This window comes from Pelophylax lessonae (genome assembly GCF_965119305.1).
Source record: "Pelophylax lessonae genome assembly, chromosome: 11".
Classification (NCBI taxonomy): Eukaryota; Metazoa; Chordata; class Amphibia; order Anura; family Ranidae; genus Pelophylax; species Pelophylax lessonae.
The window spans coordinates 146,282,252-146,303,689 of NC_138778.1; the positions used below are offsets into that span (position 1 = coordinate 146,282,252).

Genomic DNA, 21,438 nt, shown 5'->3' on the forward strand with positions numbered 1-21,438 from the left:
GTGGCAGTGGATATCCTTGTTGTTTTCTATGGTCTTTTCCTCCAATGAGGAGATTCTCTGCTCTGCCTCATGAATTTGGTGTTTGTGTGAACTCAGTTCCTTATGTATTTGTGCCATTCCCTGCGCTATTGCTGTTTCCACTGCCGCTGTAATAGTGGGGGAGAGGAAAGCTGCTTCTGCTATTTGGGTCTGGCTGCTCCCCTGCAGGTGCTATTGGTGCATGTGGGGACATGTATGGAGAGGAGATGTCTCTCACCTTATTGTTTCCCGCTGTATATGCCCTATCGGCCATGTTGGGATCCCATGGCTGAACCGTGATACTGTCGGTCCGGCGCTGTGAGTGGCTAGGATCGTGAGCACTCCCTGAAGCGGTCCATGACCATTCTTGGTTTCACCACTGTTGTGGTGTGGGTAGTGGCCGTGGCATGGGGTCCTCTAGATGGTATTTTTATGCAGGTTAGTGGCAGGCTCCTTCATCATGGAGCGCCGGAACTGGAAGTAGTTTCAGTTTTAAAATGAACGCTTCATCAGTGCCCATCAGTGCCACCTCATCAGTGCCTATCGGTGCAGCCTATCAGTGACCATCAGTGCAGCCTCACCAGTGCACTTCAGTAAAGGAGAACATTTACCTGTTTGCAAAATCTTATAACAAACTATGAAACTTTTTTTTTTTTTCAAAATTTTGGGTCTTTAGCAAAAAATAAACCCAGTGTTGATTAAATACCACCAAAAGAAAGCTCTACTTGTGTGAAAAAAAAATATAAAAATGTTGTTTGGGTACAGTGAATTGTCATTTAAAGTGCGACGGCGCTAAACGCTGAAAATGTGGCCTGGGCAGGAAGGGGGTATAAGTGCCCAGTAAGCAATTGGTTAAAAATAGCACCATTTTTTTTGCTGTCCATATTGCCACTAAAGCATTGTGTGTACTACAAAGATGAGAGGGGAAGGAAAAGTCTGCCCATACTCATGGAAGCCCCCAGACCCCCACAGGAGACCAGTCCCCCCCCCCGCCCCAGTGGACCGCAGGAGGAGACAATGAAGTGTATAAAGACCACAAAACTATTCCAAAGTGACTGAATAATAAAGGGTATCCCCAAAACACCATTTGTTTTTTCACTGTTAGCAACTTTTACTTACCACTAGGGGGCACCTGAACACCAACCAAAAACTCTGTTCTTTCTGTGCAATTGTCTCTATATAAAAGCAGTGGTCTAATGATGAAGCAAAGGAGCAAAATATTTTATAACCATGAATGAGATATCCGTACCATATCCGTAGCCTCCGTATCTCCTGTACCATGTCCGCACTTTTACCACTTTTAACCAGAATTTGCTATATATATATATATATATATATATATATATATATATATATATATATATATATAAGCCCTATGTGCTTTCATATCTGTCTTCTCTATATATAACACACTCTTTAAATGTGCTTTAAAATGCACGGTTTTCTCTTTTATGAATAAGAAAATAATGGCATTATGCTGTTGGGCTGGTATAATAAATCTTTCAGGCTGGTATGAAATAATTTCCAGGGCTGAATTTTATTCCCGGTCCGGCCCTGTACTCCGGTATAATTTTTTAGAGCTTAGCAGCCGCTTGGCCGTTGTCACAAGCAGCGGGAGGGGTTGTCTGCTGGATGGTGGAAATCCCGAACGAAGCCGGATTCGGCTTTGACCGGGTCTCTGGGGTCGTAACCCAGAACCGACGTCTCTTCCGGGTTACTTAACTACCAATGGCGCAGATTAAAAAATAAATGACCATATTCAAAAACGCAGATTTGGGCGTTTTGAATACTTTTAAGTGCAAAGGCGGGATATGGGGTTCTTTAAAAAAAATTTAAAGCATTGCCTATGGAGATTTTGAAGTACCGTAGTTTGTCGCCTTTCCACGAGTGTACGCAATTTTACACTATACAATTTTGAACCGTTAGGTACAGTATCTCACATTTTTGTAAATATTTTATTCTATCTTTTCATGTGACAACACTGAAGAAATGTCACTTTTCTACAATGTAAAGTAGTGAGTGTACAGCTTGTATAACAGTGTAAATTTGCTGTCCCCTCAAAATCACTCAACACACAGCCATTAAAGTCTAAACCGCTGGCAACAAAAGTGAGTACTCCCCTAAGTAAAAGTGTCCAAATTGGGCCCAAAGTGTCAATATTTTGTGTGGCCACCATTATTTTCCAGCACTGCCTTAACCCTCTTGGGCATGGAGTTCACCAGAGCTTCACAGGTTGCCACCGGAGTCCTCTTCCACTCCTCCATGACGACATCACAGAGCTGGTGGATGTTAGAGACCTTGCGCTCCTCCACCCTCTGTTTGAGGATGCCCTACAGATGCCCAATAGGGTTTAGGTCTGGAGACATGCTTGGCCAGTCCATCACCTTTACCCTCAGCTTCTTTATAAAGGCAGTGGTCATCTTGGAGGTGTGTTTGGGGTCGTTATCATGTTGGAATACTGCCCTGTGGCCCAATCTCCGAAGGGAGGGGATCATGCTCCGCTTCAGTATGTCACAGTACATGTTGGCATTCATGGTTCCCACAATAAACTGTAGCTCCCCAGTGCAGGCAGCACTCATGCAGTCCCAGACCATGACACTCCCACCACCATGCTTGACTGTAGGCAAGGCACACTTGTCTTTCTACTCCTCACAACCTACTCCTGTAACAGCCTGGTCTTCAAGTGGTAAAAGGGATGCCAGGGCAGGCAGGAAGGGCTTAAAAGGTTTTAAATCAATTTAAAACTACCCTCTCCACAAGAAGACAATATTGCTATGGTGTGTAATTTCAATGTTGTCAGTGGAAAAATAATGCATCTATTTGCAAGATCAACAGGTAACAAAACTGTTATGAACACATCACACATATCCCTTTCCTATTTTGTCTATAGCTCAGCTTTTTCTTTCTTTGAACCTAATTGAAATGCTTCATAAAAGTTATCCTTCAAAGATCAACATACACTATAATAAAAAAAAAAGACTATAAAACCATTGTACTTTCTCTTCAAATAGAGAATTAAAGGATTAAAAACTGATGATTGGGGCGTGGCTTGGACATGGCGGTATGAGGACGTTTTAACTTGGTGCTCCCGCTCTCCGGCCACCCTAGTCGACCATTACCTGCTTTTTTTCGCTGCTATGAGCGTCCGCAGGAAGAGGAGAACTAAGCCCGCTACAGCCTCTTCCTTGAGGACCCCCTCGGTAACCCCGATCCGAGCCTTCTTCCCGGAGTCCGCCAGCTCTACACCGCGGGTCCTGACTCTGACGCCACGTGGGGGACCTGGCCCGATGGCTGCATCCTCGCCTACACGCAGTTCCCCTGTGCTCCCTGCCGCCTCCCCCGTGGCTGCCTCCAACATGCCGTCTCAACTGGGGGATATACAGGACATCTGGACTCTCCTCAGGGCCCTTCCCACGAAGGCGGACATGGAGGCAATAGTGGCACAGGTGGCGGACCAACACCGGCGGGACTTCCAACAGCTGGGGGGCGAGGTGGCCTCCCTGGAGGGACGAGTGACGGCGGGAGAGTCTGTGATCGGCTCGCTGCAGACCAGGATATCCCGGCTGGAACAGACCCAGGTCGGACACACTGAAGTCCTTGCCGCTCATCAACTGAGGATGGAGGACATTGAGAACCGGAGCCGTCGCAACAACTTACGGCTTCGGGGCTTACCTGAAGCCACTGGCCCGGAAGACCTTGCAGAAACTGTGAGAGCTGTGCTGTCCCGTGTCCTCCCGCCGGATCCTCCGGTCACCCTGGAGTTTGATCGGGTCCATCGAGCCTTGGGAGCGCGACCCACTGATCCAGCTAGACCCAGGGACGTTATCTGCCGCCTGCATCGGTACTCATTGAAGGAACGGGTGCTCCGGGAGGCTTGGTCCAAGGGCCCCGTTGACTTTGATGGCGCTACCATTCAGATATTCCCGGATGTGGCACGGGGCACACTGCAACGCCGAGCGATGCTTAAACCGCTGCTGGAGAGGCTCCGGGCGCCTGAGATCACCTATCGATGGGGATTCCCCCTACAGCTGACGGTGCGGAAGAATGGATCGATCTTTGTGCTTCGCAAGCACGCAGACCTGCCGTCTCTCTGTGACTTCCTCGGCATCGAACGGGTGGAGCTCCCGGACTGGCTGGCCCTGCTTCCGGACCGTGACCAACGCCGGGATCCCCGTGGCTTGGGCTCTCCGCTCCCCCGCAGGCAGCGTCGGCAGTATCGGGGTCCGCCTCCGCAAAGTTCGGGAGTCGCTGCACCGGAGACTTAGGACGAGGTGTGTGAGTATGGCCCCCTCCTTCCCTGATTCTTGCCCTTACCTTGGTCCCGATCCCTGACGTCTCCAGCTAGCCCATTATCCATCGCACCCCGCACGCTACTGTCTCTGGTGCGTACTCTGAGGTCCGGCACCCCATCGGCTTTGAATGGTCTGTTGAGGCATGGCCCCCCTTTCATCTCCCGCTGGACTGCTGCTTCCTTGGTGAACCTCACGCTCGCACCCCCTGCATGCTGCTGTCCCCCTTTCGCTGACTGCTTTTGCGGACTGCCCTGCTTGACTGTGCCTCCCGGCTGCCCTCTCCCTGTCCTGGGTTTCACCTGCTGGGGGTTTATCTGGCAGACTGGGAGAGCGGGGAGGGCTATACTGGGCCGGCTCTAGGGGTCTTGTGCTGGGATGGGATATGGCGACCTAGCACCTGCAGGCCCTGGACTGTGGCCTCATGCTGGCTGCATGTGGGGATATTTGTTGCGGGGGGTCATGGCGAGCATGTGGGGGGGGGGGGGGGGACCTGGCTCTCACAGAGGATCCTCTTCGGGGGTCCCGCGGGGCCCCGTGCTGCTCTGCCGCTGTTGCCACAGTCGGGGACATGCCTACCGCTTGGACAGACCTATATAGTAACTGGTATGGTAACTGTAAGGATCTTGTCGATCTCATGTGTTAGGGGTTTGTGTAGAAAGTCAGGCTGCCCTTCACCTCTGCTATCACTGACAGCTCCGTGTCTCTTTAACAGCCTTTTGATAGGTGTGCTGGGCTGGAGGCAGTGTTGGGGTTCCTCAATCCCCTCCCCCTCCCCCTCCCCCTCCCCTTTCCCCTCCCCCCTCCCCCTCCCCCTCCCCTCTCCCCTCCCCCTCCCCCTTTCCATCCCCCTTCCCTCCCCCTCCCCTTTCCCTCTCCCTTCCTTTCCCTCCCCCTCTCCCTTCATTCCTCCCCCTCTCTTCCTTCCTCCCTATCTTCCCCCTCCCCCCTCTTCCTTCCTTCCTTGCCCTTCCTTCTTGGCCACATTCCCCCTCCCACCTCGCCCCCTTCCCTTTTCCCCTCCTCCCCCCCGTTTTTTCCCTGCCCGGGGCCTTGCTATTTGCTGCGACCCTTGATATTTTTTGTCCTTTTTTGGGGGGGGGTCCCTTGCGGGGGCTTGTGGGGCTGCGGTCCCTGGGGCCCTTGTGGTCTGTCGGGGGGTGCGGCCCTGGGAGCCGGCGCTCTGGACCGTCCTTCCTTGCTCTTGGCTGTTTAGTTAATTTCTGTTATTGTTTTTTTTTTTTCTAATGGCTCAATGTTCAGATCACTATGTTCCCCGCCTCGGACTGGCGGTGCTTCCTCCGATGTTCCTCAATGTTTATATTCCTTGTATGATGCTCACATATCACCTTTTCCTAGGTCGACATGGGATGGGGGGGGAGCGGTCACCATCCTCTTTTCGGTGTGGCCTTCCCCGTTCCCCCCATAGGATTTTGTTTTTCCGGGGTTCCCCACGCCCCACTCGGTCTTTGGGTGGTGGGTCTGGAACCCTAGGCGATTTGAGACTAGCTCTCACTGTGCCGCTGGCACTGTAGTTTCGTGGTTCTTCGTTTCTCTCTGTGCTTTTCCCCTCCTACTCCCTCTTTCTTGCCCTTCTCTTCTCATTTCCCCCTCCCCCCCCCTTTTTTTTTTTTTTTTTTCTCCCCCCCCCCTTTACCTCTTCCTCCCCCCTCCCCTTCGGTGGTGATGGCTGCCCGCCCGGCTGATCCCATCCGCCTGGCATCGCTCAACGTGAAGGGGCTCAATACCCCCGAAAAGCGCTCCATGGTTCTGACTGACCTTCATCGCCTTCGGGCCCACGTTGGCTTCCTGCAGGAGACCCATTTCAGAATTGCCAAAATCCCTTCATTGGGGGGCAGACGGTTTCCCACTGTCTACCACAGTTGCTCGCCTGATTCCAGATCAAGAGGGGTTAGCATTTTGATAGGTAGCCAAACCCCGTGGACGTGCTTAGACTCGTGGAGCGACGAGATGGGCAGAGCTCTATTTGTGAAGGGTCGTCTGGGCTCTGTATTGGTCACCCTGGTCAACTTATACCTGCCCAATACGGAACAGGTCCCGTTCCTAGAATCATTGCTCTCCAAACTCCACGATTTTATGGAAGGTCAGGTTCTCCTTGGAGGCGACCTCAATTTTGTCCTGGATCCGATCCTGGACGCTTCTCGCGGAACTTCCCACATATCCTACGCGGCGCTAAAGCGACTTAAGAAGGGCTTTCACGCCTTTCATCTAGTTGATGCGTGGAGGGTCCTCCATCCGACCACTAGAGACTACACTTTTTACTCTTCTCCCCATGACTCCTACTCGCGCATCGATTATTTTCTGGTTCCCCAAGCCCTGCTGGGACGTGTAGTGTCGGCGTCTATTGGCTCCATCACTGTCTCTGACCATGCGCCGGTGATCCTTGAGATGGACCTGCGCACCCCGGAGACACGTCAATGGCAGTGGCGGCTCAATGACGGTCTCCTCCAGGATCCTAGCCTCCTAGAAGAACTTAGGACCGAACTTAGGGGGTTCTTTGCGACTAATGCTCTTCCGGAAAGTTCGCCGCTAATGGTATGGGAGGCTCATAAGTCTTACATGCGGGGGGTCCTGATTAAATTAGGGTCTCAACGCAAAAGTGCACGGACACAACAGGTACAGGATCTTCTGAAGCGTATAGCTTCGCTAGAGGCCACCCACAAGAGAACGCTGGCACAATCGGCCCTTCAGGAGCTGACTGTTCTTCGGGATCAACTGCGCTCCTTGGCCCTTTTCAAAGCGAAGGCTTCGTTAGCCAAATGCAGACGCGTGTTCTATGAGCATGGGAATAAATGTGGCAGGATCCTTGCACGAGCCTTACGAAAACAGCGGGCACAGACGTTTATCCCAGAAATTCTCTCCTCGTCGCGACGAAAGGTCCACACCACGGAGGATATTGCTGAGGCCTTCCGCAGGTACTATTCCTCATTATACAATCTGGCTCCAGATTCATCTTCGCCGGCCCGGGCAGCGCTCCGCTCTCGGATCAGGACGTACTTGCAGACCTCCGGGCTCCCCGGTCTTCCCACAGAGGCTCTAGAACGATTGGATGAGCCCCTCCTCTCGGCCGAACTCTCGGGGGCCGTGGCGGGAGCTCAGAGTGGCAAGGCGCCAGGGCCAGATGGCTTCTCTCTGGCCTACTATAAAAGTTTTGAGGACATTCTGGCTCCCCACTTTCTTGCCGCATACAACGCAGCGGGTTCAGGGGCGGAGTTCCCAGTGGACTCCCTCCGCGCTCACATCACGGTGATAGCGAAGGAGGGTAAGGACCCCCTCCTTTGCCAGAGCTACAGGCCTATTTCGCTCCTTAATGTGGACTTGAAATTGTTCACCAAGATCCTGGCCTCTCGTTTGGCCCCCCTGCTCCCGCAACTGGTGGACGATGATCAAGTGGGCTTTGTACCCTCCCGGGAAGCAAGGGACAACACCACGAAGGCTATTGATCTGCTGCACTTGGCGTGCGCCCGGAGGATCCCCATGCTGCTCCTCTCGACGGACGCCGAAAAGGCGTTTGATCGGGTGAATTGGGTCTTCCTTATGGAGACCATGAGACATATTGGGCTGGGACAACGCATGTTGTCCTGGATTGGTGCGATTTACTCTCGCCCGTCGGCCTGCGTTAAGATCAACGGCTTGCTCTCCGGCCCTTTGGAAATATCCAATGGGACAAGGCAGGGATGCCCTCTTTCCCCGCTGATTTTTGTTCTGACCCTTGAGCCTTTCTTGAGATTGGTTAGGGCGAATACTGATATAAGTGGAATCTGGGTCTCTACGTCGCTCGCCCCAAAGGTGGCGGCTTATGCAGACGACCTCCTCTTCTTCTTATCCAAGCCCCTTCTCTCCCTGCCTAATCTTATGAAGGAGTTCCGCAACTATGAAGAGCTATCTTCATATAAAATCAACCATCAGAAATCTGAAGCCCTCCCGGTCTCCGTGCCTCCGGCCTTACTGACCCTTCTCCAGAGGGATTTTCCCTTTAAATGGAGTTCTTCGCATATTAAATATCTGGGCGTTTTTCTCCCTAACCGTCCTGATCGCATCTTCGAATGCAACTTCCCTCCTCTACTAGTGCATATCCGGAAGGATTTGGAGGGCTGGCAGAAGGGAATGTTCTCATGGTTCGGGCGCTGTAACATCATAAAAATGAATGTCATGCCCCGTCTGCTTTATGTGTTGCAAGCCCTTCCTATCTCTGTCCCCCAGACCTTCCTTCGGAAGATCAATGAGGTGTTCCGCAGGTTTCTGTGGCTTCGGAGCTCCCCCCGCCTGGTGCTCAGGGTTCTTCGTATGCCCAAACTGAGTGGCGGCATGGCCTTCCCAGACGCGTCGCTATATTATGCCTCGTGCCACCTAGCCAGGATTCTGGACTGGCATGTACATGGTTCACTGAAACAATGGGTGCGCATTGAACGGAGCTTTGGTGACTCTTCGCCGGAGTCTCTGTTCTGGGGAGCCTCTGCCCTACCGCGCGGGACCTCGGCTCACCCGACCATAGGGGCCACCCTGGCGGTGGGTCGCAGGCTGTGTAGAGAGGGCTCCATCGCGACCTTTCCTTCACCTCTGTTCCCGGTGCTCGATAACCAGGACTTCACCCCAGGCCTGACTGACCCAGGTTTTCGCGCCTTGAAGACCAACGGTCGTCACCAAGCTAGACACTTCATTGTCCGTGGTCGTTGGATCTCTCGGCAAACTCTCTTCTCGGATCACACCTATGCCACATTGTCGTTCTGGCAAAAGATACAGCTGGCTCACTTCCTGCAATCCCTGCCACCGGCAACCTCGTTCACGAGACGCCTTACTCCTTTTGAGGAACTTTGTGCATCGGACTCTCCCTTGCGCCATACTATATCTCTGCTCTACCGCCTTTTATCAGGCTCCGATCCATCCTTCAGACCCCTGTACCTGACTCACTGGGAAAGGGACCTAGGGCTCTCTCTCTCGGACCACCAGGTTGAGCGCATTTTCTTTTTCACCTATAAGACTTCCACGTGCTCCAAGTATCAGGAGGCGGGCTATAAGCTCTTAACCAGATGGTACTACACCCCAGCCAGACTGCATAAGATGTTCCCTTCATGTTCGAACCTCTGCTGGCGATGTGGGGAGGAGGTGGGATCCCTCCTCCACGTCTTCTGGTCTTGCAACAGACTGCAACCCTTCTGGCAGGAAGTGATGCGTATTTCACAGAAGTTCACAGATCATACCCTCACTTTGAGCCCTGCTCTCTTCCTTCTCCACCACAATAGCTTTCCACGGTCTTCTTATCGGAAATCAATTTTGCCGCTCCTGCTTACGGCGGCAAAGAGCTGTATCCCTCTTCTCTGGAAACAGGCACAATCTCCCACGGTGGCGTTGTGGCTGCGTAAAGTGGCACATATCAATGAAATGGAGGACCTTGTTGCGACTGACAGGGGCATTAGGGAGAAATTTCTCAAACGATGGTACTATTGGCATGAATTCAGCTTCTCCGATGAATATAAAACTTTGATCGCCTAGCTGGCTGTCGGCGGACCGGGGGGCCGCCACCGCCCCCCCCCTTTTTTTTTTTTTTTCTCTTCTCCTCCTTTCCATTTTTAGTCTCCTCCCTCCCTTCTCTGCTCTATGGCTTCCTTTTCTTTTGAGATTGTATTTTCTTTAGGCATACGTAACCTACCTGCCTCTCGGAATTTATAAGTGAGGCGGGCCGCCGGATCGGTCCCTCCCTGCCCCCATAGGCCGGCCATTTGATGGATGTCGGCGGGGATAGGGATTGAGACCTTTTCGGAGGGCCAACGCCCTGTTGTCGACTCTTGGTTCTTACCTCTCGCATTTATCTATGTTGGACCATATGTCCTGAGATGTGTTTTCACTTATTACCTTGTACATTTTCTTCTGTTTGCCTACTGTTTTTGGACATGTACCACTGCTCTTACATATGCTGTATGCCTATTCCTTTTTCAATAAACAGTGAATTTATAAAAAAAAAAAAACTGATGATTAATTTTTCAAATTAAACATAATATGTGCCTTTTTATTAGCAAAATACTCTGGTCTTTCTCTTAGAAAAGCCAGCACCGGCTGCATTCTTGTTGGCAGTCTGTGTTAACTGAGTAATCCTGATGGATCAGGAAGTGCCCCTTTTCAGAGACCTTTAGCGGGGCATGGTGGGTGTATAATCTGATTGATATTATTATTCAGCTGTTCACAGCATAGCAGTAAATCCATCTTTTGAAATAACTGGTTTGCCATCTACTGGCTGCAAGTGGTAAAATATTTACTTTAAATATTTAATGTTTTAACTGATTTAAAAGACATTTAATATGGACCCATATTTTGGTTTTTTTTTTTTTTTTCTTTAACATTTACATGGAAAGCCTTTTCTCTTGAGTTTATTCCCTTGTAGAGATATGTTCTAGTGACATTACTATATACTATATAAGTGTCACTGCTATTGTTGTGTAGCACCCTCTAGTATGTGTGCTAGATGTAGATAGGTTTTTGTTGGTGAAAGTAAATTTGTTTTAAGCTCAGGGCTAAGCCTAAACTGTGAATCTGGGTCAGGGTACAGTGACTCAGAGGCTGAATGATTTATCTGGCAGCTCTCTCTGGCACTTCCCCTGGTCTGGAATTTTGTAGAAACTTCCAGAGCTGGAGGGTGGTAGTAAGGAGGGTCTGCCATGAATATTTGAGGCCTCGGCCAATACCCACCATTGGGCCGGCAGGGGACAGAGCTGACCTCAAAAATAGACATGGGCCATTCCAGCAGGGGGCAAGATGGAGGGCTGAGATGGAGGGCTGAGGAGGCTGTGGTGGCCCTTAAGGGGCCCCCCAGTCTGGGAGGAGTGACCTCAGGCCTGGGGCTCAGGTGCTGGAAGGTTCCTACAAAAATACACGGGAGGAAGTCCTTCCTGGAAGCATGGGAGCAAAGAGAGAAGACAGCAGGAGCAGGTCAGTATGTCTGGGATATCCTTCGATATTTACATATCGTTCTGGTAAGAGGCCATCTTGGTTTCTGCACGTATGGTGAAGAGCACATTTCTTTTGTGTGGTCACAAGGTGTGTGGTTGTTTGGAACTTTATATTTTGCACTTACCTAATATCCGCCGGGTAAGGAGGAATTTCACCAGGTGGAGGGATTTCAACACCATTATTTGATACATCACCTTTATTTACACCTGTTTATGTGTCACCTTATTTATAATCGAAGGAGTTTTATCACTTTGGACTTTGGGACTTTTGTGATTATATTTGTTTTGGTCACATTCATTTGTATATGTTTTATTGGATTTAGCGCACCATCCACATTTACCATTATTTTTCTGGTAGCAGCTTAATCACAGATCAGCGCACCTTTTTTTCATACACACATGTCTGGGATATCCCCTGAGAGTTGGCCAGGTGGGTTGGTGTCAGTCTGGAGGACAGAGGGGAGAAGTTAGCCTGGAGAGCTAATGAAAGGGGCAGCTGCAGCCAGGCGGGTTGGCGGAGCCTGAAGAGGTGGTGCTGGGATCAGTAGCCATAGGAGTGATGCAAGCTGGACACTGAAATTTTGCTACACACCTAAGAGACCTCGTTTTCCTGCCTGTAATGGGCCATTTGCTTTCATCTGATTGAGTGATTGTCAGGTATTCATAGTGTTCCAGCTGGGCTCTGCAAGAAAGTGTGTGCTGGAGGAAGGAAGAGGAGCTGTATATATAGACTGTATAAAGGAAGAGTTGTCCCTGAAATTGTTGTAGTCAAATGGGAATCCCATAACTTCCCATCCCTATCCAAGGTATTACCCTCAAAACCTAACAAAAACCAAGTCACTGACTGTTCTCTGACTCGGGGGTTCAGTGTGCCTGGTTGTGCAGGTTGTGGGATCCCAGTTCATCTGCAACCCTTAAGGGGGTGCGCTACATGTGATTTTGACATCAGAAGCTTGACGACATTTACACATCTCTGTAAGGTCTCATTTACAGTCCCCATTGGAGAGATTTCTCTTCTCTTCCTGTCAGAACAGGAAATCTCTCCAGTGGGAGTACAGACTACAACAAAAACCTTTTTTCAGTAAAACAGGATTAAAGGATAAAATAGATTAGAAACTATAGGTTGTGATTATTTCTGCCTTGGTCTTCCTGTCCCAGAAAACCGCTCATACTTTTCCTGCCCTGCCGTCACAGGGTTAGGAAGTGAGTTGATTTTTTTTTATGAGTTAATTTTACTTAATATTTGAAAACTGGTTTCCAAATGAAACTGGACTTCTATTTTCTTACAATTCCATTTTATTTTCTCAACAGATGGCGATGAAGATTTGAACAGCTGTGGATGCTCGTACAAATGTGGAATTAACAAAAGAGTATTTATTTACCTGTACCCATTTAATATTGAGTACAACCTCTTTGCTGCAGCTATGAGCTATATCATGTGGAAGAATGTTGGACGCAAAATTGACGAAAATGCTTTTTTCCATCATGGACTGGGGCCAGGTGTTCGTAAACACATTCCACTTCTGGGCCTTTTTTCAGGTTTGGCCATTGTAATTACAGGCCTAGTAATGTTTGTCTTGTATGAAGTGGGGAGAGAGAATCCTCAAAAACGTTGGGTATCTTTGACTGCTTTCTACTTCTTTCATTTGATCAGTCTTTCTCTTATGTGCCTGGCCAATGTGGTGGGAATTGTCATTTTCAAGCTGGATAAGAGAAACATGTGCAATCAGAAGAACCCAAGCCGAACCTTAGATACCGTTCTACTCGTGTTAGCAACGTTAGGCCAGTATGGAATTTCTTATTATTCAATTATAGCCATGGCATTCACGGTTCCCTTTGGCCTCATGGGTAGTTTAACATTTTCCTATTCTGTATTGATGATTACTCAACACTCCGTTCAAAATGCTTTTATAATCGAAGGCCTACACCGTCTGCCACCCACCAACTTACTTAAAGCTCATCCTGAAATGACTTGCCCCAGGCCTGTGGAACAATATGATTCTATAAGAGATAGAAGTGTGCAAGAGAACGAAAACAGATTGTCCCTAACGAGCCCTCAAAGAAATCGAAGACTGTCGAGAAGAGAGACTCTGGCACGAAACCTTAAGAGCCATCTGAAGAAAAGAAAAACTATGAAGGACGTTTACTTGTTTCTCTTCCTCTGTAACATTATAGTAAGTAATTCATGCATTTGTATCCTAGCCATAAACAGGCTCATTTTATTCAGTAATACATGAATGTGTTAAGTCATTCAGACAATTGGCTGTGTGCCACCCCTGGTAGCCATGGTGCCCCAGGCCAGCGATGGCGAACCTTGGCACCCCAGATGTTTTGGAACTACTTTTGCCATGATGCTCAACTACACTGCGGAGTGCATAAGCATCATGGGAAATGTAGTTCCAAAACATCTGGGGTGTCTAGATTCACCATCACTGCCCTAGGCTATGATGACGTTTCAGAAATAAAATATCCTATATCAGAGTGCAAAAGCCTAACAAACTATAGCTATAAAAGATGATAGGACTATAATGGGGCCAGCTGTCTGGCTACACAGTGATTTTTGTAGGCACAAATAGGATATTGCAAGTATGTTTAGATGAAATTAATTCATGTCAATTCTGTGAACCATTATCTAATTTCAATTAAAATGATTGTGTTGTACCAGTAAAGGGATTGCCTTTTGAGATCCTTAAACCCAAAAGCAAACCTTTATTGTATTGCAGCTTGCAAATTCTTAGATGTGATGGCTGCATTTTTCTTTTTTAGGCTTTCTTTCGTTTATTTTCACCTGGTGATCCTACCAGTAGGTCTGTTGTTTTTCAACAGAACAAGCTTTCCTGCAAATGTAGCAGTTAGTGTTCAGATAAACCATTTACCACTGATAAGGGTGCTTACAATGGTCCACTTTTATTTATTCATGTAAAAAACTGTTGCTGTGTGAGCTGGAGTTTGGCTTCAATCAGTTAGTGTATCTAAACCTGCTAGTGCATCTAACACTCCCTTCTCCCTGACTGACAATGCTGATGTTATGCTGGGACCTGTTGTTCTATAACTTTTTTCTTATCTTTTTTCCTGGAACTTTTGCTTTCCTGCGGAGATCTTCTATCAATAGTCGGGCTGGACAATGGGCTAGTTAATCTAGATCCAGTGATCACCCCAGTCTGACCAACGAACACACGCCGACCGTTAGCTCTGTGATTGGTCGGCCACGATGATGCCCCATCCTGACCGGGGCAGGCAGCGAGTTAATGTCTTGGAAGGACACATATGACTGGGCCCCTATAGTCTGTGTCCCAGTGCTACCCCTGGCCTGGCAGCCCCACCACTTTGGTGGAGAGGAGGATCTGTCATAGAAGCCTTACTGTGTCAGTGACTGGGGGTTATCAGGCTTGGTGTCCCATCTGGGTTAAAAACTCGTAAGTCTACCTCCTGGCAGATTTATAATCGCACCCAGAGAGCTTGTTTTACTTAGTGTGCAGCCTTTGCGGTTCCATCCTCGCTCTGTTTCGGTGGCACGGGTGTTGGCCTTCCTTCACTGTGGTGTGGATCAGAAGCTTGCGTTGGAGTCTGTCAAGGGGCTTGGCTCTTGGCTTTGCTCTGGCTGTTTTCTCTCTTTCCAACGTCCCTTGGCAACGTATCATGGGTTCGCACCTTCCCTCAAGGGGTTCATCATATTGTGTCCCCTGCGCACTTCCTGTTGCTACTGTAGAATTTTAATTTGGTGCTGTTGGCCCTTCAGAAGTTTTCCTTTGGAAGCATTCTGGATATTTCATTACGCTTTCGCAGTAAGTTGCCTTTCTAGTCTCTCTCTCTCTCTCTCTCTCTCTCTTCGGCTCAGCCAGTGTCAGAGTTGGCGGCCTTATCCTGTATCCCCTTTTTCTGGTTTTCCACGAGGACAAGGGGATGCCCCTATCTTTCTCTTGCTTCCTTCTGAAGTTGGATTTTTACTTGACTGAGGTCATTGGTCATCCTTTGCTGTGTCCTCGGCCATCGCATCCTAAGGAGTTGACTTTGCACTCCTTGGATGTGGTTTGCACGCCTTGCGTGTTCCTTTCTGTGACTGCTCTTTCCTGGTGCTCACGGATGGTCTGATGCAAGGCCTGGTGGTCTCTTCTGCCATTGTTTCCTATTGTATCAGCAGACAATTGTGCAGGTTTATGAATGAATGAATGCGATAGTGCTGCTAGAAAGGCACACCTTATTGAATAAAATCCGCAGTGTAAAACATAAATAAACCACTATAGATTAACTTAATCTATCAAATAAAATAAGTAGCTTGCTAAAGTGAAAAAGTGCAGACACACTGTCTCTGGTTAGCAAAAGGTCAATCAAATGAAATATACAAAAATGACAATCAGAATAATTAGATATATAACTGTGATAGTACTGTTACCCAGAAAATAGGTAAAAAAAAATCATGTGGAATCCTAAAAAAAAGTGCCATACATATAAAGTAATTGCTAAGTAGATGAAAAGATAATAGAAGTGCAATGTGCTACCGAGACTCTCTAAGAGCCCATTCAGCCTGACAAGTCGCGGTCCATTGATTAGCACAGGACCCGTTCTAATAGGAGCGACGCAAGTCACTCCGACTTAGAAAAAGGGTCCTGTACTACTTTGGGGCGACCTCAGAGCGACTTGCATAGACTTCCATTATGTGAAGTCTCTGCAAGTTGCGCCGAAGTCGCGGTGCACAGCGGTGCACGCGACTTCACAGGTCGCCCCCCAAAGTCGTGTCGCCTCAATGTTAATTGGCTCTTATTGGGTAAGTGTAAACAAGACAAATAGGTCCAAGGTGAAATAAATAAATTAATCACTTGAAAAGTGCTTATAGTGCAAAAAATGGGGAAAATAAAGTTGAAAAGTCCAAAGAAATCTCTATCAAAGCAGCAATTAGTGGGTATTCCGGTGTGTGTCAACTCCTTAAAGTGACGTGCTGCAATTACCAGGTGCAGTGTCTGCTCACCTCCATAATTCACCCACTGGGGGTCTCAAGTATTAGAAAGGCTGATAGAATAATGCCATCAATTCAATCGATCACTCCACTAGTCTTGATGTTATTCCAAAATGGTTTAGCACATATGAAAAAGGAAAAAGCAATCTCCAATGGTGCAGTATCGACACATTCAGGAGGTATAAAGCCACATCCCAACATCAAATATTAAACTCACATTTATTGAAATAAAAGAAAGCTTATAAAATTACAAGTCCAAACGAGGTCACATCAAAACATCAAACCTGGCCACCGCTTGGTACATCTACGCATTACGCCATATCCTTCATGGCTTCAACTGGAGAAAAAAACGAGCGGTGTGTGTGTGGGCTATAGATGGATATAGATATTGATATATATATATATATATATATATACAGTATCTCACAAAAGTGAGTACACCCCTCACATTTTGTGTAAATATTTTATTCTATCTTTTCATGTGACAACACTGAAGAAATGACACTTTGCTACAATGTAAAGTAGGGAGTGTACAGCTTGTATAACAGTGTAAATTTGCTGCCCCTCAAAATCACTCAACACACAGCTATTAATGAGACCTTGCACTCCACCACCTTCCATTTGAGGATGCCCTATAGATGCTAAATAGGGTTTGGGTCTGGAGACATTCTTGGCCAGTCCGTCACCTTTATCCTCAGCTTCTTTAGCAAGGCAGTGGTCGTCCTGGATGTGTGTTTGGTGTTATGTTGGAAAACCCAGTCCTTGAAGGGAGGGGATCATGCTCTGCTTCAGTATGTCACAGTACATGTTGGCATTCATGGTTCCCTCAATGAACTGTAGCTCCGCAGTACCGGCAGCACTCATGCAGCCCCAGACCATGACACTCCCACCCCCATGCTCGACTGTAGGCAAGACACACTTGTCTTTGTACTCCTCATCTGGTTTCTGCCATACACGCTTCCCACCATCTGAACCAAATAAGTTTATCTTAGTCTCATCAGACCATAGGACATCGTTCTAGTAATCCATGTCCTTGTCTTCAGCAAACAGTTTGTGGGCTTTCTTGTGCATCATCTTTAGAAGAGGCTTCCTTCTGGGACGACAGCCATGCAGACCAATTTGATGCAGTGTGGGACGTATGGTCTGAGCACACTGCATGAAACCTGTCCTGTTAAACCGCTGTATGGTCTTGGCCACTGTGCTGCAGATCAGTTTCAGGATCTTGGCAATCTTCTTATAGCCTAGGCCATCTTTATGTAGAGCAACAATTATTTTTTTCAGATCCTCAGCGAGTTCTTTGCCATGAGGTGCCATGTGTAACTTCCAGTGACCAGTATGAGAGAGTGAGAGCGATAACACCAAATTGAACACCCCTTCTCCCCATTCACACCTGAGACCTTGTAACACTAATGAGTCACATGACACTGGGTAGGGAAAATGGCTAATTGGGTGCAATTTGGACATTTGCACTTAGGGGTGTACTCACTTTTGTGAGATGCTGTGTGTGTATGTATGTGTGTGTGTGTGTGTGTGTGTGTGTGTGTGTGTGTGTGTGTGTGTGTATATATAATTATTAAATTGACAATGATTTACACCAGGTGGTAATCTCATTAGGCATGCTCAGTAGCTCCCGTCTCCCAGGAAAAGTCAGAGCATGCTCAGTACAATCACTTGTACAAATAGTTTATTTTTCCTAATAAGCTGAAAAATATTGTTTGAGCCAGAGAGGTACTAGGTGTAAATAACATTTAAACTTTAAAACAAGGTCTATACCTCACGTAGTGGCGTAAAAACAATACGTCGCTACTGCTTCCTGGATCTCAGGTAACATTACTTCCGCGCATGGGCAGATAAACCTCGGCAGACCCGAAAGGTGGAACATGCACAGTGCAGAGTCTGGTAGTCACTTAGAAGAACCAAGCGGCGCGGCTCCACTAAAATGGCTACGGAGAAGGACATCAGCGATATACATAAATGCAGGTATACATAAATGTGCAGGTTTATGTCATTAACCACTTAAGCCCCGGAGGATTTTCCTGCTAAACGACCAGGGGGTATTTTGCGATTCGGCACTGCGTGACTTTAACAGACAATTACGCTGTATCTAAACGAATTTGGCGTCCTTTTTTTCCCACAAACAGAGCTTTCTTTTGGTGGTATTTGATCACCTGTGCAATTTTTACTTTTTGCGCTATAAACAAAAAAAGAGCGTACATTTTGCAAAAATAACAATATTTTTCACATTTTTTTATATGAAATTCCCCAAAAAAAATGTAAAAATCAAAATTTTTTAAAATTTTCGGCCAATTTGTTTTATGCTACCTATGTTTGGTAAAAAAAATCGCAAAAAGCGTATTTTGATTGGTTTGCGCAAAAGTTATCACGTTTACTAACAAAGGGAAAGATTTCTGTCATTTTTGGTGTTTTTTTTTTTAACGTGTAATGGCGGCGATCTGCGATTTTTTTTTTTTTTGCGGTACTGAGACATTGGGGCGGAAAGATCGGACCCTTGACTGACATTTTTGACACTTTTGGGGTTACCAGTGACATTTCTACAGTAATCAGTGCTATATATATGCACTGTTACTGTAAAAATACACTGGTAGTGAAGGGGTTAACTTTATTTGGGAGGGAGGGGCTGTGTGTGTCCCTAGGGGCGTGCTTTCTACTGTGATTGGCTGTGGCTTGAGCTGTAAGGACACTGATCAACGGATCTACATAGTAGATCCATGTGGTCAGTGTTTTTACAGCAAGGAGAATGACAGGCAGCTTGTTTACACAAGCTGCCTGCCTTTCTCCCTCTCCCCCGCCGATCGCAGAGTGACCGGCGGACATCAGGTCCGCTGGTCACGCGCGCGGGGGGGTCCGTGACCGCGCGGGAGCGGGAGCGCGCCTCCGCGGGCGCGCGCTCGCTCCCCAGAGCCTCACAGGCGAGCGACGTAGACCTACGTCACTCTGCCTGTGAGGGGCTGACTGCCGCAGTAAATATACTGTGAGCAGTCGGCAAGCGGTTAAAGGAGTTGTAAAGTCAGAAGGTTTTGATCTTAATGCATTCTTTGCATTAAGATAAAAACCTTCTGTGTGAAGCAGCCTCCCCAGCAATCCTGAATACTTACCTGAGCCCCATCTCTGTCCAGCGATGTTCATGAGTCCCCTGGTCATCCAGGACAAAATTTTGCCGGCCATTTGGGCACCCCTTGGGGTGGTTGGGTGTGTTGGCAGATAGCCTTGCTTTTTCCATTAGTGGAGTTGCCCACCCCTCATTGTGGCGCTGCTTGGGGACATCCCATAAATGTAAGAACAGGATTTTTTGTTACTTGCCATAAAATCTTTCTCTGAGTTCATTGATGGACACAGCACCCACATCTCTGTGTAGATTTTTCTCCTTTGACACTGCTTGTGACTGACTGGAGGCCCATAGCAAAGAGGAGGTTTTATTCCCAGAGGGGACTGCCTATAGGAAGTGCCAAGTTTTTTTTCTGCCTAGTATCCTACACCTGTAGGTGGGGGTATAAAACCCTGTTTGGTAATGGATAAAGAAGAAGAGGTTGTGTCCGTCAATGAACTCGGAGAAAGGAATTTTACGGTAAGTAACAAAAAATCCAGCTAACTTTACATTCAGCTGTTAGTGGGGAACCCTGCTGACAACTGAGGAGTCATCTGTTGGAAGCTGGCCACTGCTTCCTTAACTAGTTAGCTCCTTAACAACGAGCTATACAGTTTGTTAAAGGGATTTAAAAAAAAATGCAAAACGTATGTTCAAAAACGCAAAACAAACCTCAAAACGTGCCTAAAAACCGCAACCGCATAAATGTGAACCTAGGCTTAGACATGCTACATTTTTTACTAGGGATATGCTGCAGAGGACAATATGAAATTGGGAATATTTTACATAAGGCTAATAGAAATCAATGGAATTATCCTAGTCAATGTTCCTGCTACTGACTGCTGGGGTCTGTGGGATGCACATCATAACCAAAGGGCTGCAGGTTGGGCACCAGGGAAATACAGTATTAGTTTTTAAATTGGTAGTACTTTACTTTGTATTCACCTACGTTGAAGAACTAATATTCTTTGAGAACAAACTAGCAGACCTGCCATCATGCTAAAATGACCATATACAACTTTTTATAGCAGTCGTAGCTTATAGAGCTGAGTTATTTATTAGCGTAATCCTAACAACTACTCCACTGTCATCACCACTATCTCAAAAAAATGCTATTGAAGAGACAAGGACTCACTGCTCAAGGTGGTGTAATTGCCTGATGACTCACAGAGGGGCATGCCCCGGCTCGCCTCCATGAAAACTTGATAAAAGAAAAGGAATTGGCAGCACTCCAGGTTGAGTCAAAATCCAGATTTATTGACTGGACATCCAAATTATGACAATCGTGACAAGGTAGACGCGTTTCACACACTGTGTGCTTAATCATTACCTAATGATTAAGCACACAGTCAGTGTGTGAAACGCGTCTACCTTGTATGTACCTTTGGATGTCCAGTCAATAAATCTGGATTTTGACTCAGCCTGGAGTGCTGCCAATTCCTTTTCTTTTATCAAGAAAATGTTAGACCATTCCCTTCAAGAGAAGAATATATTAGGATTCATTAGTTGTAAATTAGGAATACTTTATTTTTTTTATTTACCTAGTTAATGTTAAAGTAGTAATATTCTTTGAGAACAAACGTGCAGACTTGCCATCATGCTAATAATACCATATGTGACTTATAGCAGCCATTGCCTATAGAGTTATTTATTGACATACCTATTATTTTCCCACAGTTCTGGATTATGCCAGCCTTTGGAGCTCGGATCAGGGTTGACACAGGACTGGAAGTGAATTTTTATGGATTTTCTTTGTGGGCTATAATTACCAATATTTGCCTTCCCTTTGGAATTTTTTACCGGATGCACGCTGCTGCCAGTCTGCTGGAACTATATAGCATGGCCTAGAAGGTCACTATTTTCTGCTGGCTGGAATACAAGACTTTTCTGTACCAACATCAACTTGAAAAGTTAACATGTCAAAAGACCTTGACACTTCAAAGGAAAAAGCCTATGCAGATGGAAAGGTCTTGTAAAAAATATGGACCTTGTTTGACGTATTTTAGAGTCGCTGGTTGAGTTGTCATGAATCTAGAGCAAATTGTTCTTTTTTTATCAAACTTTGTACACTTTTTTTTTTTTTTTTTGCAACACAGTAGTCTTGTC

At 47.1% G+C, this 21,438-nt stretch overlaps 1 protein-coding gene across 1 annotated transcript in view; it reads left to right on the forward strand.

The window, feature by feature from the left end:
• The window catches only part of LOC309567443 (proton channel OTOP2-like), a gene marked incomplete at its 5' end in the record, with an annotated part of 112,879 nt that extends 91,660 nt beyond the window's left edge, over positions 1-21,219 (forward strand). The window contains 2 exons of the mRNA XM_082272835.1: positions 12,584-13,446; positions 21,010-21,219. Coding sequence (XP_082128961.1) covers positions 12,584-13,446; positions 21,010-21,180 — 1,034 coding nt within the window. The 3' untranslated portion in view covers positions 21,181-21,219. The remainder of the gene's footprint in view (positions 1-12,583; positions 13,447-21,009) is intronic.
• Between the last annotated feature and the right edge of the window lie 219 nt (positions 21,220-21,438).